Source organism: Morone saxatilis, unplaced genomic scaffold (genome assembly GCF_004916995.1).
Source record: "Morone saxatilis isolate NCDOM2014 unplaced genomic scaffold, NCSU_SB_2.0 Contig19, whole genome shotgun sequence".
In the NCBI taxonomy this organism is placed as follows: domain Eukaryota; kingdom Metazoa; phylum Chordata; class Actinopteri; family Moronidae; genus Morone; species Morone saxatilis.
In genome coordinates, this window is record NW_023339751.1 from 13,082,733 (window position 1) to 13,104,550 (window position 21,818).

At 39.9% G+C, this 21,818-nt stretch overlaps 2 protein-coding genes across 2 annotated transcripts in view; one reads left to right on the forward strand and one right to left on the reverse strand.

Moving 5' to 3' along the window:
• The window catches only part of sh3pxd2ab (SH3 and PX domains 2Ab), a 51,841-nt gene that overhangs the window by 997 nt on the left and 29,026 nt on the right, over positions 1-21,818 (forward strand). The window contains exons 3-7 of the mRNA XM_035663083.1: positions 6,235-6,315; positions 11,312-11,387; positions 12,237-12,313; positions 13,152-13,243; positions 20,062-20,093. Coding sequence (XP_035518976.1) covers positions 6,235-6,315; positions 11,312-11,387; positions 12,237-12,313; positions 13,152-13,243; positions 20,062-20,093 — 358 coding nt within the window. The remainder of the gene's footprint in view (positions 1-6,234; positions 6,316-11,311; positions 11,388-12,236; positions 12,314-13,151; positions 13,244-20,061; positions 20,094-21,818) is intronic.
• LOC118329114 (N-acetyllactosaminide beta-1,3-N-acetylglucosaminyltransferase 3-like) lies at positions 916-3,878 on the reverse strand. Its single transcript, XM_035663085.1, has 2 exons — positions 3,759-3,878; positions 916-2,453 (listed from the first exon to the last, which is right to left on the reverse strand). The coding sequence occupies exons 1-2, from the start codon at positions 3,764-3,766 to the stop codon at positions 1,322-1,324; spliced, it is 1,140 nt and encodes a 379-aa protein (XP_035518978.1). The 5' UTR covers positions 3,767-3,878; the 3' UTR covers positions 916-1,321.

Genomic DNA, 21,818 nt, shown 5'->3' on the forward strand with positions numbered 1-21,818 from the left:
TTTTGAACAAGGGGACAAAGGGGAGCCGGTGTCTTTCCAGTCATTCCAAAATCCTAAGTCTGTCACCATGGCTGAAGGCTCGGCCTGCCCGTTGGATCCCCCACCAAAACAGTTAGACCAGATATGGTGGAAATTATATAGGTTTTAGTATAAAGAACAAGGAGATGAGGTGCAATAAATACTTATCTTTCTTAACAAAAGTATTAAGTATATTATGTCATGATTATTTTTATAATATCATGTATCACAATTATTTTGGCCAAGATAATTGTGACATGAAGTTTTCATACTGTCCCATGCCTAATTCTGACATTAGCATTTAACACAAAGCTACAGCTGTAGAGCGCATTTACACATAGCTGTCGACTGAGACCAACTGAAATCACACATAGTCATCCGTTGTTGCAGTCAAAAATATTTTCAGTGTTTTCAAGCTATTGTCAATAGTTTTTTATTATTAAAAGGAAGAAAAAGGTCTTCGGGGAAATATGATAATGCTCCCTTTGGCAGCTGGAGGGGTGTGTCAGTGCTTGACTGACAGCAGCTGGCAGGCTGAGCCCTGGCAGGGGAACTAGATTAACAAACTTGCGTAGGAGGTTACAAGCCAGCAATGGCATTGAAGAGTAAGTGCCAGAACAGCATCCAGACAGACCAAAGTGATATTTGCAGATAAGTTTACTGTTTAATGTGCTGCAGCTGACCGGCTAATTGGCTAATATGGACGGCAAACCTACATTAGCAGTACACTTTTCCCCTGTGACTGTTTGGTTGCTTGTTCAACAAGCTAATGTGCAGGACATGTTTAGATAACAAGGACACTTACTAGGAAAGCTGATCTAGGTTGCTCCAAATATGTGGTTTAAGATTAAGTGATTTTATTGATTGTATGGAAACAAGTACATCCATAGACAGAAAACTGACAATATTCTGACAAGATAGACTAAGAAATATGGAGTATGAATTTCTCTCTTTTCTCTTTTAACACATGAGATGTGATTTACAGAGCTGATATGTATGGTTTACCAAAAAAACAGACAAAAACAAAGTAACGTGCAATTTAATTTAAGTTTTAGTTAAAGTATTGTCCAGATTATGTACTATGTACATAACACAGTTCATAGTCAAAAGGTATTGCAGACAACACTAACACAACATGTTGACAGCAGTCATGCAAATATGTAAAAAACATGCTCTCCACTTTAAAAAAAAATATTGGACAGTGTGTTGGATGTCCATTAAGCATCTTCAGCAGAACAATAATTTAATAATAATAATATTTAATTTGCAACAAGTTCCTTTATCACCCGTAATTACGGTTAAGCTATTGCTGTGACTTACCACATTTTAAACCAGGCTCATGTATTCTTTGCCACATAACATACGTTTCACGTGGAAGGAATCTGTGTACCAGCAGCAGATGTTTATAATAACAAGGGTCATGTTGATCTGTTTTGCTGGAGGGAATGTGAACTGTTAGCGTCCTCACACCAATATGCAAATCAGGTGCAAGTCCTGCTTTGGCCAGACACATCCCCATGTAAACATCATCAATGGGAAAAAGACCAATGGACTGGGACATGTTGTATATGACTAAAGCTGTATGGACAGACAGGAGGAAGCCCCCACCGCCACAGTAGGAAGGATATTCTTTTGAAGGGTACAACTGAAATGGAATAAAATACTTGCTCCTTAAAGATCTATTGGGTTTTGCATTTTTCATCAGATGGCCAGTGAAGAGGTGCTTGCTCCCATTATTGTCTTTGAGGCTTTGGAGATACGCAACTATGTTGTCTGTGTTGGCAAAGACGTCGTCATCGCCATTTAGCATGAAGCGAGCTTGCGCACAGTTTCTTTCCATCCATTCAAGGAAGAGTACCTGCTTCAAGGTGAGGTTGAAAAATGATTCATCAAAGTCCCATTGGAGAATGTCACTGTACTCGCATTGCTCCAGTTCGAGGAGTTTGTTCAGTCTCTCTTTCTCTAAACCATTTTCCATTGTTCCTGAGATGAAGATCCTTCGAATCCACACGCCATTGTGTATCCTCTCTTTAGCCCAGGTTTTGCGCAGCAACTCTCGGCGTTCGTAGTTCACTGGGGAGCTTTTAATGACCAACAGAAGGAAGACCTCTGCAGAGTCATCAGCTCCTCCACATTTGTCAGGAACGTCTAGTAGCATGGGGAAATGGCGACAGTGATGATAGTAGAGAAAATTTTGAATCAGACCAGAAAGAAAGCGGAAGCCTTTCCTGTCGGCAGCGGACTCATCCTTTTCACATTTTGGCCAGGATTGTACAGAGGAGTTGTGTCTGGTGACTGCCTTTGTTCGACAGCCAACCTTTTTCACCTCTTCTTTGAGATGAATGGTTTTGTGGTCACTAGAATCACTACAGATATAAACAACCGCAAGAAGAGCTCCCAGCAGCAACAGAGTTCTGAACGTTGTCCTTCGAAGTCTGCAGTGAAAAACAAAACAGTTCTCATCGACTGACATAAATGAATATATTGAAGACTAATCAGTTACTAAAGTACTAAGGGATTTAGATAAATTAACCTATAGTCATTGTTAAGATGTGCATACATTACAGTTAATTTTGCAGTAACAGTAATAAGGTAAAACATGATATAAATATAAACATGTTATTGAGCAGATTTCAAGCTGTTGAGGAGTGCAAGATATGAATGCACTTTATTTGTGATTTTATTTTAAATCCTAAAATGACCCATTAACCTTTTCTGATCCAAAACGATCTGAAATTATTCAAGGGACCATTATTTCATCTGCACTGTTATGGTTGAAGTTAAACTGGTTAAAAAAAAATACTGACATTACTCCTCATTATTTCTTTGGCCACAAGAGATATTCGCAAACAGTAAAACACCTGAACAATAATAAATTTTTATGTTTATGTTGGAGAAACTAGCAAGAGACAGCTACATTTTGAAAGTATCCACCCCCTCCCTTCCAGCCTCCCTGTAAAGCTACTCCCCCAACACACACGACAGTGTTAGGTAAAGGAGCGCAGTCAACGATTACCCTCTTACTTAACTACATTACTACCTCATGTCTCTCACATTGTACGTCTTTCATAATACATAGGAAAATAACAACCCCCTTTCTCAATCAGTGTACCATTTACAGTAAAGTGCGTATCTGAAGACTTCTGTCAGTCTCTTAGTCTTTAGTCTAGTTTTAAGATGGCAAACTTGTTCTTTCATTGAAAACCAAAGATATGATACTTAGGAAATCAAAATGGCCGAAAGGAATGTATCATTCAGTGCCTGACCTCAGCTGACACACATCACTTTGGTGGAAACCAATAAAGCATTTGAACAAACAGGTTCTTCATAAAGTGACTAATCATCATAGTATTTGGTATCACCAACGCTGTGCCACAATGTTACTGTGACAGCAAGAAATAAAGAACTAACTAGCGTTACCTCTTACTTGTATGCCTTGAAAGAAAGCGACACTCTTAAATACTTACTGGTTCTCTTTAAACTTTTTAAATAAAACATCATACATATGTCATATCATAAAGATTTGTGGGCTTAATTGAGAAAAAAACAAATGAATTATGACTGAACACACACCCAAATCAGAAAATCCACCTATTATCTGCTGATTGAATAACATCTCAGCTTGTTTACATAATGTTAACACAAATATATCAAAAAATATAAAAACACTGTAAGAATAAACATATTTTATATGTAAAAACAATTAAATCAATTTTCACTTAGTCGACAACAATAATTACCTGAACATATTAGTTGATCAGTGTGAGCGTGTGGTGAGTATCCCTTTGAAAGACAGCCTTTGCAGATTGACGGCAAAGATGATGTACAGGCTACCTGTCACATTTTCCCCCACGTTCAGCCGGTCAGGTAGCATTATAGTAGGTTGTCAGGATTAGCAGAGAATAAAACAGGTGGAGCTTACAGAACAATACACATATTTACATGTAAAAGTCAAAGCTGCTAGGCAGGAAACGATTACTGTCACTGCTCTGCTATGTACCCTGCTGGATACAGTCCAGACCCCTCCTGTGTCAGGGCTGCTTCGCTCTTTTGGGCTTACTCACTTTCTTCCTTTCAAAGCTAGGTTCTTAATTCAGTTTAGCATAAAGACAAAGGCATTAAAGGAGATACTTAGTGCGAAACTGCATGAATAGTAAAAGTGATCGTTCAGAAAAGTCCAATATCCCAAGAGAGAAACATAACTTACTACTACAGTACATTAACCCATTAAAAACCCAGTATGGAACCCTTCTCTTCTAAGCCTTTGCTGCCCATTTGTTGTTGGGAAGATGGTAGCAATCTGGTCATGAGTGAAATGATTTTATGCCAATCCATCTGGTAGCTGTTGAGATATTTCACTGGATAAATTAAAACTCTGACCTGCTGGTGGATCAACACTGGGCCACCACTTTGGTCCACACTGAAATATTTCAACAACTATTAATTTATTTCAAAAATACTTTAAAAAAAATCGTGCTAACACACTAAAGCAAGATGGTGAACACAGTAAACACTATTCCTGTTAAACATCAGCATGTTAGCATTGTCGTTGTGAGCATTAACATTAGCATTTAGCACAAAGCTGCGGTGCCTAAATGCAGCCTCACAGAGCCACTGGTCTTGGTGCTGTCTTACTGACATGTCTCAGCGGGACTGCAAAAATCAATTAGTCTATCAGGTACAATTGAATTAATTAACCTGAGAGTATGGATCAATTACATCATCCATCTCCTGCTGGGGGAAGCTCCCTGAGGCCACTAAACCGAGGGCACAGACTTTCCCATGGGATGGATGCCGGAGGTGAGGGTGGACTGGGAAGTCCCCTTGAGGGAAGAAAAATAAAATCTCATTAGCTATGAGCTAAGCAACTAAAAATGCTTATCCGGTTTGAGAGAGGAAAGAAGCAACCCTTTGTCTTTTGTCCCCACTGTTCAAGTGTGACTTCCTTCCAGGGACTCGTGGCACTGGAGCCAGATGCTGCATGGCAACTAATCCTTGTTTACATACATTTCCAGAGGGGGAGAGATCATTTCAGGAGAGATGAGATCCAATGGAAAGTCTTCAGTCTGTGCAGTTTACTGCATGATCAACCTTGTTATACAAACTTTAATATTTAGAGTAAAAAAAAATGTGCTCAGCTATGAAGTATATGACCACCAGCCATTGTAATTTTATGCAGCCCACACATTAATGCTTTTGCATGAAATTTCAATAGGCTCAAGAGGTATCAGTAATGTTGGTTGCAACCATCACAATCAATTCCGGACACTGTAAGTGTTGCATGAAAATAACACATTAATTAACTTGTAATGTGGTATCTCAGATTGTTCAGACATCAACATGGTTCACGGTTCTTTTAAGATGTATCTTGACCTCACACAGCCTCACTTTGAGCCACGCTATTGCCTAAATTCAGAGTGTTTGGTCATGCTGTCTGTATCTAATTAGCGAGCTGCTGGAGAACTTGTTTCGCCTCGCTAGGCACTCTTCCTGTAATGAACTGTGTGCAGAATGACGACTACATTTCAGACTAGTAACTGATGTCCTTGCAGATTGCCACCATATGTTTAAATGCTGCTTTTGTAAACACTTGTGCCATGTGCTTAGATGGAAATGCATTAGGTGCAGCCATCTGTTTCTGAACCTCGGGGCGTGCACATTTGTTTGTTGGCCCTTTATTGTTGAGGCAATTAGAGAATTTATTTTGGGAAAACTTCCGGCAACAGTGTTTTGTTCTATAAGTAAATGATGTCAGCCAAGAAAATAATATTCCCATTTCAGTGTTTGTACGAGTGAACACTTCTTCTCGTTGTCATTATTCCTGGTGGTGACTGAGACAGTGGACTCACTGAAGTCACTGGAATGCAACCTTGAAGCTTTTTCTTATCAGCAACATGGAATGATTAACTTGTTCTGAAGTCACATTCAATCAGAAGCACTCAAAAACACAGATGTAATTCATTATAAATGTTTTTTATGGCATAATACTTGAAATCTATTGGCCCTGCTATTGACCCCTGTTGGCTTTGCAATGTGTGATGGAAACAAATGAACTTAATGCGTTTATCTGACCTTTGATGACCTCTTGAAGTTAAATCAGGAGGGAATGCACTTTGTGTCATTAGAGCAAGTCAAGCTGAAGTGCTGCTGTTGTGTCTTTGACAAAGTGACTTCCTAATGGACCTTTTTTGTTTGTGCTTGTCTTTCTCTTATTAGGTGTACCTCATCAACGTCACTTACTCAGACTCCACCTCCCATGTCATCTACAGGAGATACAGCAAATTCTTTGACCTACAGGTATGTTATACTGGAAAACTAACTACATAGTCCCATAGTCACTTACATGCATGAGCGGTTTAAGTTTTAAAAATGTATACTGTGTGTTGAGAATGGCCTGAATAAGTCTTCTTCATATTAAACTCAGTGAGGTCAGTTTGACCTTTTGGTCATGGCTTTCTGTTCAGCTGCTGGCAGGCGGTATGCTCACTGAAAGGTCTCATTTAAGACGACTGGAGCCTGCTTGGAAAAAGGGAAATGGGGGAAATCCAGTCAGCAGATGCAGGAAGAAAACATGAACTCAGTCAGTATGCAAAATACAGCATGGCAGAAAGTTATACCTCAGGATTTCTGAGGGAACCAGTTGCCTCCAGTGAAATCTTTGTATTTCCTATCAGTGACTAAAGTTTACATTTTAAGCACACAGGGCTTTGTCTGAAGTAACCTAAGCAACAGTGTGAGGGGTTTCAACCTAAATAATACCGTATCAAGCGTTTTTCTTGTAAAAAAAACTGTCTCTGGCTCGTCTCTGATAACCCTCTCTACCAGACTGCACTCTACAGCGCTGCGGCTCTGGTGGGCTGGCTGTGTTAAAGGCAGCAGAGGAAACCCTTTGTTCTGTGGTCTCTTGCTAATAGCCAGGAAAATTCTGCCCTAGTCTGTTTGATGGAAACAGAGCTTCTCTCCTGTCTATGTAAACATTAGTCTTGTCTATAGATCCCTGCTGCCGGGGTGTGTTTGTCTGGCCACGGTAATACGTGAAGAACAACAGTCTGCAGCTGCCCATACAAAATGGGTGGGGGTATTATGTTTTATCTGTCCCTATATGAACATAGTAATATAGGTGAAAGATGAGTGAAATAGTTGTCGACAATCTATGCTTACTACTGGATTGAGCAGGTTTAAAAAACAACATGTCGTTTAGATAATGCAAGGACCAATCCCAGAAAGCACTGGATAAAATAAGGAGGAAGTTGTGATCAGGAAGGGGTTGGGGGTTGGGGTGTTGATCAGTTTTGGAGCCTTGGATTTAAAGACTGAAAGGAAGCTTTCCTGTGGAAGTTTAGTTAAGACAACTATTTAACTGCTGTGCATCTCCTTAATGATTTTAATGATGTTGAGCAATGATGGTCTGTATTCCCCAGGCAGAAACTGAGCTTTCGTTTGTGTCTGTCAACTGACACCTACAGTCTCTACACAGTGCTCTCTCTTCGTAGCACAATTGTGCGTTTCATGTTCCCTCGAAGCTGACGGAGAAAAAAATGCATTTGACACCCATGGCCCTTGACAAATGTGACCATGATCTCATCTGACAACCATTAATTTTGAATTCAGAAAAGTAAGGTCGCAGAACAAATGACGCCTTTTAAGCAGTGACCGATCATTCTTATTGTGTCCAACATCAGTCAGCGCTTTACAGCTGGTCATATAAAACCCCTCGTCAACAACAGGCAGCTTTGCTGTTTGTCTTTAAAGAATGAAGTATCCATTTTCATTGCCAAATGGATGTCCAAAAGTGCACTCACTGCTAATGTTTCAAACCTCTCCAGTGCTCATAACTACTCCTCTGGGAAGCAATTATCATAAATGATCAGGATACCATCTTCTTTTTATCTGACTCCTTCATATCGTCTTTTCTGCTAACCTAAAGTGAAATGTGGTGTTTTTAAGTTAAGCACATCGATTCCTTAAAGACATTTGTTTTCATGCTGAATACTGCTGAGCCCTGTTTTCACCGAATGCTGTTTCTGGTGTTAGAGGGAAATGTTTTTGGCATATGTTTGACATGAGCAGAATTGGTCAGTGTGTCAAACAGAGTTTACCATCAGAGAGAAGTGCGTGAGCCCCCTCCACACCCTTCAACCACAGAGCACATGGGTCACAGCATTCCTCAGGGGGATTGTGGAGTGTGCAAGCTGGCCTGGTTTCCTTTTGGACAGAAACCTCTCCAAAAATCCCTTAGTCGTCATTATTTTTGGATTGCGAAACTGGACCAGGGTCAGCTCTACTCTGTCTACATTATAATGTGTCTGGCCTACATTCCCGACATAAGATGGGACTTAAATAAGGTTATTTTTTTGAAAAAACTGTTGTCAAACCCAGACTGCTTTGCAGGCAATGAGGCAAGACAAACTAATAGCTGAAAATAGTCTGTATTCCACTGATTTAGCATTTAACATTGTCGGACTCATGATGGACAATTAAAAAAAAGTATCCAAATTTATGCAGCAGAACCCGATATTGTTTTTTTCATTTCACACATTCTTCTTCCTTCTTAAAACCTGATCCATAAATTAACCACAATACAACTCAGCTGCCAATAATTTGGTCAACCTCAGATTTTTGTCATTTTCAAACTGGTAGTCTTTAACCCCAGTTGATGCTGTCTCAAGTGACGTCACTTGAGGCAATTTGACTTCACCAAGCTTCCGCTGGAGCAACACTAGGTTTTGTGCAATTCCTTTTCATGTCTGTTAGCAGACTTTGACGGGGTTACTTTTCAGAATGAATAAACTCATTATAGTCATTGAGCCCATGGGTTGCAGAGATGAACAGCCCAAAGATTTTTCAGTTGCGGCAATCCACTCCAGTACCAGAGGATAGATAAAATGTACGTTTATGTTACTTGTTTCTGATAATGATGACAGTGCAGCTTTTGTACAATAAAATGTGATTCCAAGTCAATCTAAGACACTTCATGACCAAGAGGGCTGTTGCATCATAATCTCTCCCTGCAGTAAACAACTGTCAAGCAGATGTCAAAACACAACCCAGAGATGGGATCAGATTGTTTTCCCACTCAAACATTCCCCCGAACTCCCCCTGTCTGAGATTCCTCTCAGAGTAGCTTCTTTGTCTGCTGTTCAGTGCAGTGTCTCTTTGTCTGTTCCTCCCTCCCTACTCCTGCGAGTGCAATCAAGTTTAAATGCTTCAAATGATTATCATTACAGTGCACAGAAGCTGTTTGGGTTTTTCCTGTCACCATAATTCATGTCCTCTAGGCCATGATGCTAAAATAGAGATATGTTCGATGATGGAGTGTTTATTGCGTCTTCCTCGGGCGTTTATTCACCACGCTGATCATCGAGTGTGTAAAAAGAGATTATAATTACATCATAGCACCTGTTGCTACATGGATATGATCATTTCCCAGTGGGAACACTTGGCTGACTCTGCAGCTTAGTACACTGAAGTATCCTGTGCAGAGTTTAGGAAAGCAATGTAAAGTAAATACAGCATCTGGGGTCCCTAAAGCCTCTGAAATAAAGGTATGCGAAATGTGAGAAGTGTTTTCCCTTAGACTTTTGTCCGAAGTAGTTTTGGTTGTTGCCATAGAAACGGCTTTCACACCTGACCCATCGAGCTGTGAGTGTATCAAGGCGGGTCCCCGGGGAGGTGATGTCACCATCGCTTCTGGATGAGCGGCCTCTCCGTCAGCCGAGGTGGTTTCTGAAGGTGTTGAGTGAACTCTCCCATCTTTGAGGGAGTATACGGCTCCAACCAGCTGGAAGGCTGATAAGATGATGAGTGTGCAGCTTAGTGTGTCAGACAAACAATACAGTTGCCAAAGCACTGTTACAAAAACTGGGATTTTTGGAAATTACAGCCTATTGCCGTAGTATTCCAAAGAAAAACAGCCTGGTTTGTATATATATTTAATGTCTTGCCTTTTCAGTTTTAGGAGCATAAAACTCTGCTGTGCATGTTTAAGTGCAGGTGTGGTTAACCATGGCTGTTCTTTATTCTCAGCCCTTTTACTTGGCCTTTAAACCACAATAATGACGGCTGTCCTCTTCAAAAGAAACCATTTCTTGTTAGCTGTCTATATTTCGGAGGAGGGGGGCAATGCCATGCCATGCCCTGAGAGAAATTTTGAGATTCAGCAAAGGCAGCAGATGAGTGAAGAAAAGAAAGAACCACAAGAGGAGAAAACCAAACCACCTCTTACTGGAGAAGTCCCACAAACAACTTCTGCAGGCCCAGACGGAGTGGATCCAATCCTGATTCTGTTTGTCCACCTGGTTGTTTTTGGCTTAGCTTAGACCAAGACTAGTCTCCTGGTCTCCTCCTCCCAGTGTAGTGTGCTTTAGCTCGACGCTCACAGTCTTTGCTGTTTAACTAAGCACATCTGGAACGAGGCAAGCAGAACGAACAAAGGCGGGGCTACATCTGGATTTCGAGCAAACTGTTACTTCAGGATGCTCTCATGTGCGTTCATGTTATTGCTGTGATTTATTCCAAGAGGAAACTAGAAACTCTTGTCCGCGATTCAGACACATACAGACACATACTCAACACATTTGCAACGCACATTTTTTTTCAGCACTCAACAAAACATCCTACACAATATAGCAAATGTTCCTTGTACACATGGGACAGATGCACACATACAGTATATGTCTGTGCTGACACATGCTGAAACTGTTAGAAACCGCTACACATACAGTTGTATGCTGTCATTGTAAAAGACTTGACACGGTATCAGTTTTTTCTGTCTGTTTCACTCTATATCTCTCAATTCATCGAACCAGTAAATGATCTGCAGTGTCAAGTGTTAACATCAAAGTGTTAATTATCTCCACGCATGTCTTTTTAATCTTCTTAAGTGGAACTTGGTTTTGATTTTTATTTCCAGATAAGTGTGGGTGACCTTGTCTGCTGCTCCAGAGATCAAAGTGAAACTGTTTGTAGTTGCATGACACTAGCCTTTCATACAATATGTAATTACACCCTGTGTTAAACTTATGTACCATAACAAGGAGGTTGACTGTTCCTGGAGAGTTTGCAACCGCCTTTTTTTTGTTTCTGTTGCTCCACTTTCAACTTTGACTGATAAAATTGTGGTAAATAATAGACAGTTCATGTGGTTCGGCCAGTAAGCAGTCATATGATAATAATTGCTTGTCATTTATGTTGGCATGTGTCTTTTTCATGGCAAACAAAGAAGCGTGTTTTTCGAGTTTTGCTGCACAGCTCATGTTTCTGTCACTCTTTACTTTCTCCCTCACTTGTGCAGATGCGAATCCTTGACAAATTCCCGATTGAAGGAGGACAGAAGGACCCCAAAAAGAGGATTATTCCTTTTTTGCCAGGTGATGAACACAATGCACCATAGCATGCACAACACTTGGATCAAGTTTATATTCATCAAAGAAACTGCAAGTACAAGCTCAAGAAGGGCCTTCAGACATTTTCACGCACAATCAATGTTTGTTTGTCCTCCTACAGACTCCATAGCATTGCCTACCACATTTCATTGTATTATTAAACGCTATACTCCCCCCTGGCCAAATCAATTTGTGGTCTGCCATGGCAGTGGGAGGCTAGCAGAGAGGGATTTTTCTAATCTGATAAACTCATTGTGGGCTAGAGCAGAGGAGAGCTTCAAGAGACTCTTTGTTGGACAAGAAGTCTGGCCAGCGCTGTTTTGATCTCTCTGTAAGCCAGACATGGGGTGAACTGTATTCGATTACACGGCAAATAGCGTGCACAGTTTAGGGGGCTTCATGCATTTAAACACTAATATTATCAGTCAGTCTACTGCGACTTATAAAGTGAGAATTGCCGGTAAGAGGGGAAAAGTAACTTTTTACAACTGCTCCCATTCATTTATGGATTAGAAGAGCATTTTGAGTTCTCTGTTTTTAGAATCAAGACAGTATTAATAAAGATTTAAAAAACCTCTTCTTTAGTATGTCATGTCAAATGAAGGGAAAAAACACTTAATTTCTACAGCTGGACTTCACACTGAAAACATTTGAACTATTTTCCACAGTAGGGGCAAGAGAAGTTTTCCATATATGGGTAATAAGTTTACGTCCCATCATCAATACTGATCTCCCTTTTAATTTAAGTACATTTGATTATCTGAAGTTTTAATTTTGGTATTTTTTAATGTTTTTGGAGATGAGTACAACTGACAGTGCTGTGTTTTTCCTCAGGTAAAGTCTTGTTTCGCCGGAGTCACATCAGAGATGTAGCCGTCAGAAGGCTGAAACACCTGGATAATTACTGCAAAGTAAGACAAAGGCTGTATGTCTCAGAACTGTTCGAGTCCTTAGTGACAGTTAGTCTTTTGTTACGACACACCTTCTAGGACAGTAAATGATGACCTTTTTTGGTTTATGTGTGGGTTGGTTATCTATGTCAGTGCTGTACTCCCATAACATTTGGCACAGTATTTCCAAGGCAGACCTCAACATTTATCTCCCCCACCAGCCTCAACAGGAAAGCAAGTGCTCTATCTGAGCTGGTCATTTCCTGTCACCGATGTAAATAGGCAGCCTATAAAGGAAACGAGGGAAACGAGGGCAGAAACAGAATCTAAAGAATAAGAATGAATCAGCAGACTTTTAAGTGTAGTAGTAAGTTTAGACCTGACCCTCTTATATTCAGTAGGTCGGAGAAGGGAATGTAGGGCAGGTGCTGTGCCAAGTGTGGCAGCAGTTTTCATTTAGAGGAACTAAATGAGATTTGCGGTGAAGGCAAGAAGCTTAAAGACAACAAAACTAGATTTATTTTTAATATTGTTTCTATAAGAATGTCTTTGCTGATTCAAGTGGACTGGGCTGAAGTACCTCATTTTAAAAGTATATACGCAGCTGAGACAAGCAGTCGTTACACTATATCACCTCTGTGTGTTTTCCTTTGTTGTAACCCTCACTCTGGGCTCAGGGCCTTCTTCCTTCCCCTCCACACCCTCCACATCTCCTCCTGGCCTTCTCATCTGACTGACTGTCCAGTGACTAAGTGCTGTAAACTGGTTACTCACTGCCATTCAAACCAAGCTGTTAAAATATACATGCTTTTAAATATGTGTTTTTGTTGCAACCAGTAGCTTTCCTTCTCCCCCACAGGCTCTGATGAAGCTTCCCTCCCACCTTTCCCAAAGTGAGGAGGTCCTTAAGTTCTTTGAGACCAAGTTAGAGGACCTCAACCCTCCCACAGAGTGAGTAACTATCCCAGCATACGTAAGCTACCATTCATCATTAGCATCCCTATTATATAAACTGTTGCATACCAAACAAACACTTTGGAGGCTATAGCAGCAGATTGTGTGTGTGTGTGTATGTGTGTTGTGTGTGTGTGTGTGGTTCAGCAGCTGGAACAGATGCCTTTCACCCACACTGACCCATCTTGATCCAGAGGCTTTGCTGTGTCTCAGAGATGATTGATGTTTTTTGGTTGAGAGGCACTGTGTTTTATTAATAATGATTTCTGGGAGCTGACACCTGATCCCAAAACGAATGCTAAGGATCAGTGGTGTCATGGGAGTGCAGCTGAGTTCAAGTCTTGGAGCAGATAAAGCTCTCAGACTAGTCATTTGTCATACTCAGTTCAAAGTCAGAGTGGGAGTAATTACAGACCGGCTGCTAGATTGCTTTTTTGTTTAAATTCGATTCTTTCCTTTGATTCATGTGCAGTGTATTCTCTATGATAGTATTTTTCCTCACCAGAGTATGAATTTAAACCCATTAAATGTCATCTGTACACTGCCCAACAAACTCAAGGAGAAAAATGTGATCGAGTGAACTCTTGAGTGGTCTCTCCACTATCGCCAAGCCCCCCCCTCACTACCCATACATGTTAATCCCACTTCAAAGTGAGATCCTCCTCCGGTCTCGGAGACAGTTGAGTGCAGATTAAATTGAGATGTTGAGGTCTAAAACCCATGCCACCCAAGTGCTCAGTTCACTACTCATTTCAAAATGACTTCTAGGATGTTATTCTTTTTTTCACAAGATCACAGAAAAGGTAATGTTGTAATGCCATTTAATTACAATGTGTGAGGTATGGTGAAAAAACATTTATTGCCATTGTTAAACTGTTAACTGTTAAAATAGATTGGAAGAATGAAACCATAAAGTTGTAAGTGAGAGGTATTTAATCACATTTTGGGCAAAATAAGTAATGATATTATTGGAAATAACTGAGGAATAAAAGTTTTTCTGCTCAGGTAACAATGACCGAGTTCAACAAAGGTCTTCGCTGTCCTAGTCACTGAAACATGATGAGTACAGGCTGTAAAAATCAGTTGAACCAATCAATCCAACATGTCTATCAAAGTGATTATTTATGAGGCCAATCATACTCATGACATTTTCTCCACCCTGAAACATGATTCAGATCCATTTTACTGGTATTTCTGCCAATAATCAGTCACCATAAGCATCAGCAGCGAGGCAGTGCTGTTTGTCAAGCCCTCATCTGCTACTGCCATCTAATGCTCAACAGATGTCACTGCATGGACAAAAAAAAAGATGTGACGTTGTAACTGGCCCCAAGAGGGAGCCATGCAATAGGCTGAAGGTATCACATTACACTGATATGTGGCAGGGTTTTTTGTGTGTGTGTGTAATAGTGTTGAATCTTTTTGGCTTAAGATCCTTTAACCAAAGTTAAAATTCAAATAAGGATGTGCACTTGTAAAGTAGTTTCAGAGGCCTGAAGGCTGAAAGCTATTGAATATTTAACAAGAAAAGTGAACTTTTGGAGAAACTTTGGAGACAAATTAAGACAAATAGACATTATAATGCATTTGGCTAATAGAATCATGTTTTTCATAGTCTTACATCCTGGAGTCTTGATCAGCACCACAAAAGACTGTTGATAAAGGAGTACATGCAGGGAATATTTAATTATAGAGATTTCCTTTATGATAATTAAGGCGGCTGGCCAGATATAGGATTAAAATAGTACGTTTTAGTCATCAATCATTCTTTCAACATTGCAGTGTTACTGCAAATTATGTAGATGAGCATTTGTGTTGTTTGCAACAAGGTACTGTAGGGTAATTGTGCTTATAAATCTGTCAGCTTTGAGGTGTTTTTGCTGAGAAAATATGTACCTTCAATGCCAGCCCATGTTTTTGCTTGTTCACCGAAAAATATCTTTTTCTGCCCTACAGTACCTGCAATGTGACTTTGCTTAGTATTATATTTTTAGAATGGTGATAAGTAAGTTAAACTTTATTGATGCCCCTGGGGAAATTTGTCCTCTGCATTTGATCCATCATAACTATTTAGGAACAGTGTGCAGCCACAGCGCAGCGCCTGGGGACCATCTGCAGTTCTGAGGCCAGCAAGCTGGTCAAGGGCAATGGCGCAATTATGAATAATTCAATAAACATATGCATATATCCATCATCTCCATAGCATCGTCCCCAACCCTAAACGCAGGTTAAACTTAGCTCAGTTTTATTTGGTCATCTGTTTATATTTTGTTGTTGATGATGACTTGTATTTCAAATCTTAGTTGCATTTGTACTTAAACCTCTCTGGTTTGCTCAGTTTTACTCTACATCTACACTTGGGAGTCTGAGCATATGTGACCCAGCGGGTAGTATAATGACTCAACATACAGAAAAATCAAAGGTTATGACCTCACCCACTGAGGAAGATTTACCTCCTCCTGTAATATTAGCACTTCCTGGAGTGTACTTCCGGTGCATACACCCAGTCAGTTCAAGGCCGCTGGGTTTGATCATACAGATGTTCCAAGTAGGACTCACCTAAATCTCTTTAACTCCGCAAACTGAAGAGGTGCACATTTGTCAGATTTAATCATTGGCATAATCAATGCCACCTAAGATTTCCATATAAGACTACCAGTTTGGCAGAGCCTCTATCCTCAAGTCTTGCTGTCAGAAATCAGCAAACAAATGTAGCAGTGTCAGTAGTGGTGCTAGAGGACCCGATCCATGACTAATATGAGAAGGGATATATGACAGGATAATATTATAGTCTACAGTAGGTGATGTTCTGCATGTCGGGTGTGTCAGGATGATACTAGGCAGAAACCACAGAGAGCCTGAGGCAGCTGTCAGAGTGAGAGAATATATGTGTAAGTTGCTGTGCGGAAAATGGCCAATAAAAATGATCAAATCTGAAATTCCTCTCAGTAAATTGGCAAGCCAGGATGATGATGATGGTGATCTGCCCAACAGAATATTAATTCTGTATAAGTTTTTCTTTGTTATATATTTTATTTTAGTCACTTTCTGTATCACATTTAAACTCTTAATTAGTAAAGATTGAGGCGTTATGATTTCAGGCCAAATAAGTGTGCTTTGTCTGGATGACTCATGAATTTGTTCTTACTCCAGTATGAGAAAGTTGGTTCTTTTAAATCACTCACATGCCAGATTTTAACAACACTGTTCATATAAGTGGTTTATACGAGTGGAGTTCAGGCCCATTGAGTCCACCTTGCTTTCTGATGAATGTCTGCACTGTGCCAGGCAGCATCTTCTTGCAAACCATAGCTTTGGTTACAATGGCATCAATGCTATGAGGTAGTTTGTCAACAATAGTTTCATATGTCTTTAAATCACATAACTGTATTGCTTGTTAACTGCTCCACACACTGTAGGACTTGATACACGGGAATCAGTCAATGCAGTGGGTCAGTTTTTGTTTATCCCATTCACATGACAGAAGAGGCCTAATATTTGATCATGCAAGATGCTGTAGTGTTGGTACCAAACTTGTTATCAAAACAAATTCCTCCAGATGTGCATACATGATGGCACTGTTACTGTGGACACAGATACACACATTTTTTTGTTTGTGTCTGGAAGACATTGTACTGACTTGCCTTCATTTACTGGAGATTTACAGTAGCCTTAATTATAACTGCTACCTTTCTAACCCCCTAAACTTAACCAAAAACCAAGTCTTAACCCTAAAGTTTAATGATTTATCTTGTTGGGACTGGCTCTCTGTCCCCACATTGAGGATCTGCAAACACAACATGATAAATACAACTACGCAATTATGCATTTTAACTTATAGGAGAGACAATAAAGTTGTTTTAAAGTCTTTTCTTTACAGCCTAAAGCTTAATTTTACATCATTGTTTCACCATAAGGGAGGTTATTAGTGGTTGATTCGTGGTCAAACTAACATTCTTTGTCCCTGACATCACTCTGTAATCATGACAAAGCTTTGCAGGAGATTTTGGCTCGTATTCATGAGTTTACTGTGCTTTTGTGAGGATTTGAATAAACAGCATCATTACCTCTCTTAAGGATATACACACCAAAACTCCTTCTGCACCTTTTCAGTGTGCAAAGCAAACCAGCCGTCTGCTCTATCATAACGATTTCCTGTTCAATAATGTCGACCCTTTGACCCCCTAAGCTGGAGGTTACCCCTGCAGAGGTTAATCAGAGGTTAGGTCAGACTGGAGTGTCTGTGTAATGTATACATGCAGCAGGGCAGACACTTCAGTCCTCTGGCTTGGCTGAGAAATGTGAGCAAAGGACTAATGTCTCACACATTCCTTTTGTAATAGGCCCACCTACAAAGCGTGAGCTGCAAACAGATGGTTATTCTCAACTCAAGCTGAGGATGGACTCTCATGGGCTTGGATTTTTAATGATATGTTCAGCCAATGCAGTTCATGTGTATGTCCGTATACTGAATGTGCATCTCCTGGCATGTCTGTGTCTATAATGAAATGTAAATCTCCCAACTTCCGTGACTGTCTATTGTTAACTAAAGGTTACAATTTACACATGCACAAAAGCATTTTAATAGTGTTTGGACATATTTTTTGCTCCCCTTACCTTCCCCTCATCTATTAGATTTTACTGGTGATAGGAGGAAAGCGCACAGAGCCAAAGTTGTGTGCTCAGTCTCCTCCTGGGAAGGATATTATTCCAGCTCTGCGCTAAGGGTCACGAGCTAGCAGGGCAGGTCAAGCATCTACTTTATCCACATCATTTCTCCTCAACCCTCTACAGTATAATGCTTCCCTCAGTTTCATCTCCACCCTACCAGATTTTGACAAAATAAACAGGGAACGCTTCGGAAATGTTTTACATCTATTACAATTAATTTGTCTCACACGTTGTCTTGATGTGAGCAGTTTCTTAAGCCGTCGCCATAAAGATACTGTAATTTATGCCCAAGTGTATGGTACATTCACACCTCATATTATGTGTGAGTTGTTTTGTATATATGTACATATTTGGTTTCCTCTCCTTAAGTTGTGAGTTTCAGTGATACTCTGTTTTGACTAAGATTTTTTAATAAACTACAACCTAGTTTATGTTGGCTCGGCATATATGTTTAACATTATTGTGTTTTTTACACCTCACATCATATAGAAAGTTATGAAATTCTTTTCCACAGTATGAACATTGCTTGAAGATCCAATATAAACATTGTTTTTACTGTGTCACAATCCAATTTAATGGTGTATTCACGGTTGAATTTGTTGTTTTGTTTCAAAATTAAGTAAGTATATCATTTATGTTTTTAATGAAGCTGAACTGAGCTGTAAGCAATTACATGTGTGATGGGAAATGTCTCATAACTTGTATTTGTTCATGCATCTGGAAACAGAAATGCCTTGTGCCAAAAATGACTTTATCTCAAGTAACAGAGGAATACAGTTGTTGGTAAAAACAATGTTTGGATTAAGCAAGAAGTGTTGCTTAGCTTGAATTTGGGTAATCCTTTTATGGTAAGTGACACTGACCTATCCTGATTTTACAGTTTCAGTGTCATTTTACTTTTTTGTTATTGTCCCCTAAAAGCAAAACCTAAATGTGAAACAGCTTCTTTTTATTACAAGTATAAAATAATGTACTTCCCTAATCAATGAAACACAGATAGTTGATAAACAGGCTGTAATGTTGGACAAGGTTTATCCAAACATGCACTCATATCCATAACTGGCCATGGCTCCAGTCCTGCTGCTGGCCTCTCGAGAGCCAGGTGTCTGTTCCCATCTGCGTCAAACCTCAGCTTCTCCTGAGTGTGCTCTCTCTGCAGCTCGGTTAACGAGGACATGCAGTCAGCCAGCACCTCCTAAAACATACAACAAGTTATAGGCCATACATATACATATAGCCACTGATTTGAAATGTTTATGCAGTTCCATTGTTCAACAAATTCCCATCAGAGTGGATTAAGTAATGATGATCATCATTTACGTACCTGCGTTACAGTAAATGAAGCATGAGCACTCAAATTGAACTGACAACACTTTAATGAATTAAATTAAATATATTTATCCTGTGTTCATCGTACCATTGATTGCTTCTTTTTTTTTGCCTGTAAATGACTAATTTCTTTCAAACTGAAATAAGAACTTAATATATTCTGTGGCTGAACAGATCCAACAACAGCAACAGGTTTACAATTATGCAAATGATCAGTTCCAGTCTGACTAATAAGAATCCCAACCATAAAAGCAGCACAAAGACGTGTACAGTAACAGTGCACACAGTCTGTGACCCTGATGAGCGTGAAAGCACAGAGTGGGTTCATTGACACTAATGCTCATCCTTTCAGTGTTGTGTTATAGTCCAGGCTTTGGAACAGAAAGACGCTTTCACATCTAAACATGAATGGGACTAATCAAGGGGATATGATACTGTTGTCAAGTAAATAAATGCTGTTCTGTTAAACAGAGGCAGCTGCATCGCCACTCATATGTCAACCATTTGAACAGATAAATATACGCATGGGGGTATATTGCCTAAAAGATCTCATGATTTGTTTGGTTACTGTCCTTGACACGCTTACACACCCGTACAGTATCCTACCCTGTCTCCCTCCCTCCTGTAGTGGGTCAAGTTCTGCATGCATTCTCAATGAGGGTTTGGCTGGTACTTGCATGCCAACTGCACTTGGATAGTCCCAGGCAGAGAGTCAGCTGTAGCCAGTTATTGGATTGATCAAGTCATATTAATGCTTTGACCTCTCTCGCACACACACTCATACTGAACATGCTCTGGTGTTGCTTCTTTTCCAGAGACTGTGGGGGCTCCGGCAAACGTAAATCAGGTAAGGATCTGAAATCTTTTTTAACTCGGTCAGTAGAATCTGTTGAACTTTTATTGTATTTGCTGCTCACTTAAATGATATTATGAGTTTGAGGTCTTTTTTATGTACAAGTTTCAATCTGTATATTTGCACAAACCTCTTGCGGTTTAAAGGGGAACTCCACTTATTTTACACATTGACGTCTGTTTACCAGTCTTGGGGAGTACTACTGCATATATGTGAAAAAAGTATTTTGTTGCTCCACAGGGAAGTGCCTGAAATCTTATAAATTCCCTCAAATTATGTCATGGCAGCTGTTTTGATAATTGATTAAGGGTTTCAGTAATTTCACACAATCACAAAAATGCCAAACATTTTCTGGTTTCAGCATCTAAAATGAAAAGATTTGCTGTTTTTCTTCGTTACATATTGGATAATTTGATTTTGGACAGTTGTTTGGACAAAACCAACAATTTGAGGACATCACCATGTGTTCTGAGAAATTGTTAATGATGTTTTTTCATAAAAATAATTAGGGGAATCATTGATAATTGATATAACTGAGGGTTGCAGCCCTAGTTTGGAATAGAAAAGGTATCTCTGCTTCTGCTGGGTTGATTTGTATCCTTTGTAGGTGAGTATGACGTAGGTATGCCATAGGAGTGCAATGCTAAAGGAGTACTCCTTTAAAAGAACATGTTCCTCCAGCACACATCCTGATCTAACACTTCTGTATTCTGTATTATCTTGTGATAATAACAGTGTTAGGTGGGAGAGACCACATGTTTGTGACTCTATGCTCTGTATTTGGTCTGCCAGGGTTGTGTGTTGGTTTTATGTTTGTGTGTGTGTGTGTGAGAGGGAGAGAGAGAGAGAGAAGAGGAGAGAGAGGAGGAGAGAGAGAGAGAGAGCAACAAAGACATAAAGACTCAGCTGAGCATGGGGATACAGGCGTAGGAGGCAGCAGGAAAAGTATGAGAGGGGTTTAGTGAACAGCTGTGCAAGTGTTGTGTATTTTTGTGTCCATGCAGTCTCAGAATACCGACATGCATTACTAAATTACATGTTAGTCCTGCAATCAGATGCAAACTTACTGTGGCCATCCATCTTGCAATCTGTCACAGTTATGTATGACATAGCTGGGCAATGAAAGTCTCAGTAAATGACCTGTAAGTTAATTTTCTGTGGGCAATGCAATCTGAGGAAAAGCTGTGTCGGAGTTGCCACCAAAAGAAATAAGACCCCAACCTAATTTCATTATGTGTTCCATGGTATTGAGGCTTTACGTAACAGGGGATTCCAGCTTCATAGCGAAATGGAAAAATTGTCTTATTTCAGCTGTGTGTGTGTGTGTTGAGTAGCGTACATTCAGTCTGTGCAAGATATAAGATTGGTTTCCAGCTATATTCATATCGGCTGCCTGGAAAGTTAGTCATATAGCGCCTGTCATTTCAGCTGTTTTAATCTGGATGGTTTGATTTGATATTAAATATGTTATCACCTGTGTAGCTTCTGTACATATATCTATGCTTACAATAAATCAGTCGATGAGATCAAGTCTACCAATGAAAACAATAATAACACACTTTATGTCTGGCGCTCGTGATGATTTAGTATTCACAGTCAACATGGAGCACGTACTGTACAAGGCCTTCATACTTGATCTCTAAACCTTCCCCATAGTCCCCCATGCTGGACATTAGTGGTTAATGCAGCTGAAAGATTGATCTTTCTCTTTTAAAGCCG